A 1,880-nucleotide genomic window follows, 5' to 3' on the forward strand; every position below is an offset into this window, starting at 1 on the left:
CCCGTCACACCAAACATGCTCGCCCTTTCAGCCGTGGAGACGTTATACTGTGACGATTAATCCCACTATTCGTTGGTAAAAGAGTAGCCCAAGAGTTGGCGTTGGGTGGTGATGACTAGCTGCCTTCCCACTAGTCTTTCACTGCTAAATTAGGAACGGCTAGCGCATATAGCTCTCGTGTAGCTTTGCGCGAAATCCAAAACAAACAAAACAAACCCTCATTCTGAATTACTAACCAGAAGAAAGAGAGCCGGTCAGAAGTTCCCCACCACCCACCATCCACGCTAAGGGATTAACTATCACTCTTATAACGCACTCAAAGTATCAGGAATATTCACTTAATAAGGTTAGGCATGTGGACTAGAGCATTAGCGTTAAATTAAACATTGTCTTAATCACGAAGAAACTTTTTGCTGAGTTTATAAGTGATTCAGTTTATCAGTTCCGATGGCAAGAGTCGTCTGTGCTATGGAAACAAGAATGAATATCTGTATTACAGTTCAAGTTTTGATCGTATGTGATATCCCTACGCAGATTCGTACATAATCAACTCAAAAGCTATTGATTTTGTTTGAGCACTTTGAACACATCATTATTGTTTTATAAAAAAAAAGAAAAAGATTTAATCGACGTTCTGTGTCCTCAAGAAGACTTATTCCAAATCTTTACACAAGTCATACAGATTTTCTGAGTAACCTTACCTTCTAAAAGTAAGTCGATCGTGTGTCTGTAATGAGTTCCAGTCAGTCTTCGAGCTCCAAGAAGAAAATGTGGGCTCTCACGATCCTCCTTTAGCACTTCGTAGTAAGCTACCAATTCCGTGTTTGCTGCAACATTGCGGATAACCTCATAAACGGGTTCGCCTTTGACCAAAGATCCGATAAGGTTGACTTCAGGGCAAAAGATCGGGGAAATCCGCAGAAATCTAACCCAGTTGCAGTGGCGCACGCTGCGGGCGTCAATCTGTTGAACTTCATCAAAGCAACCAAAGTTATGGCGTACCTGTAGTGTGAGAAGAATAAAAGGACGTGTGTAATATACTTTCCCATCACTTGACGTGAACAAGAGGATTAAAAGACTAACTATCTGCTCTAGTTACCCATTGAGTTGCTTAAGAGAACTCTGTGGGTGGGGTGGGTGAGTGAGTGCAAAGGAGCCCTCCTGATGGTTGGGGTTAAATCCCTAGATGCCAGAGGGTCATTGTTCTTGGAAGAGATAGCTTATCTGGCGACTGTTCGGGTGACCACTGGTAGTGGTCGTGAGTTATGACCATTGTGCTGACTGGTCTATTTTGTAAAGTCGTCAACTGTGGACATTTAAAGCAGTTTCTGTTACTGTTAATGCCAAGGGCCTTATCTAAGACGTTAAGGAATGTCCTTGTCAAGGTGAGTCAGCATTGAATAACTTGTAAACTGCCCTGCTGTTACTTTTACGACCTGTAACATTCTTCAACATAAACTCATTCTTCACCTTTGGTCAGCTTTTTCAAGGACAGGGCTCTGACCTCTCATTTAGAAATTCCCTCTGTTCCTTCGACAACACCAAAATGATTTTACTAAGAAAACGTTTTCTCGTTTTGCTCTAATAACGTAGTTGTTGAAAATTAAAACAATATATTGACAGTTTTGATTCATTATATTCAACAATATATTGAAAGTTTTGATTCATTATATTCAACAATATATTAACAGTTTTAATTCATTATATTCAACAATATATTAACAGTTTTGATTCATTATATTCAACAATATATTAACAGTTTTGATTCATTATATTCAATAATATATTAGTACAGTTTGTATTCATTATATTACTAACTAATATATTAACTAGTTTGTATTCTATTATATTACTAACTAAATATATTAGTACTAGTTTTA

At 38.1% G+C, this 1,880-nt stretch overlaps 1 protein-coding gene across 1 annotated transcript in view; it reads right to left on the minus strand.

The window, feature by feature from the left end:
- LOC106472093 (zinc finger protein 558-like) overlaps positions 1-1,880 on the minus strand; it is a 32,956-nt gene that overhangs the window by 23,228 nt on the left and 7,848 nt on the right. Inside the window, exon 2 of the mRNA XM_022400701.1 lies at positions 702-1,002. Within this exon, the coding sequence (XP_022256409.1) occupies positions 702-1,002 (301 nt within the window). The remainder of the gene's footprint in view (positions 1-701; positions 1,003-1,880) is intronic.

The sequence above is a fragment of the Limulus polyphemus genome, unplaced genomic scaffold (genome assembly GCF_000517525.1).
Source record: "Limulus polyphemus unplaced genomic scaffold, Limulus_polyphemus-2.1.2 Scaffold5077, whole genome shotgun sequence".
In the NCBI taxonomy this organism is placed as follows: Eukaryota; Metazoa; Arthropoda; class Merostomata; order Xiphosura; family Limulidae; genus Limulus; species Limulus polyphemus.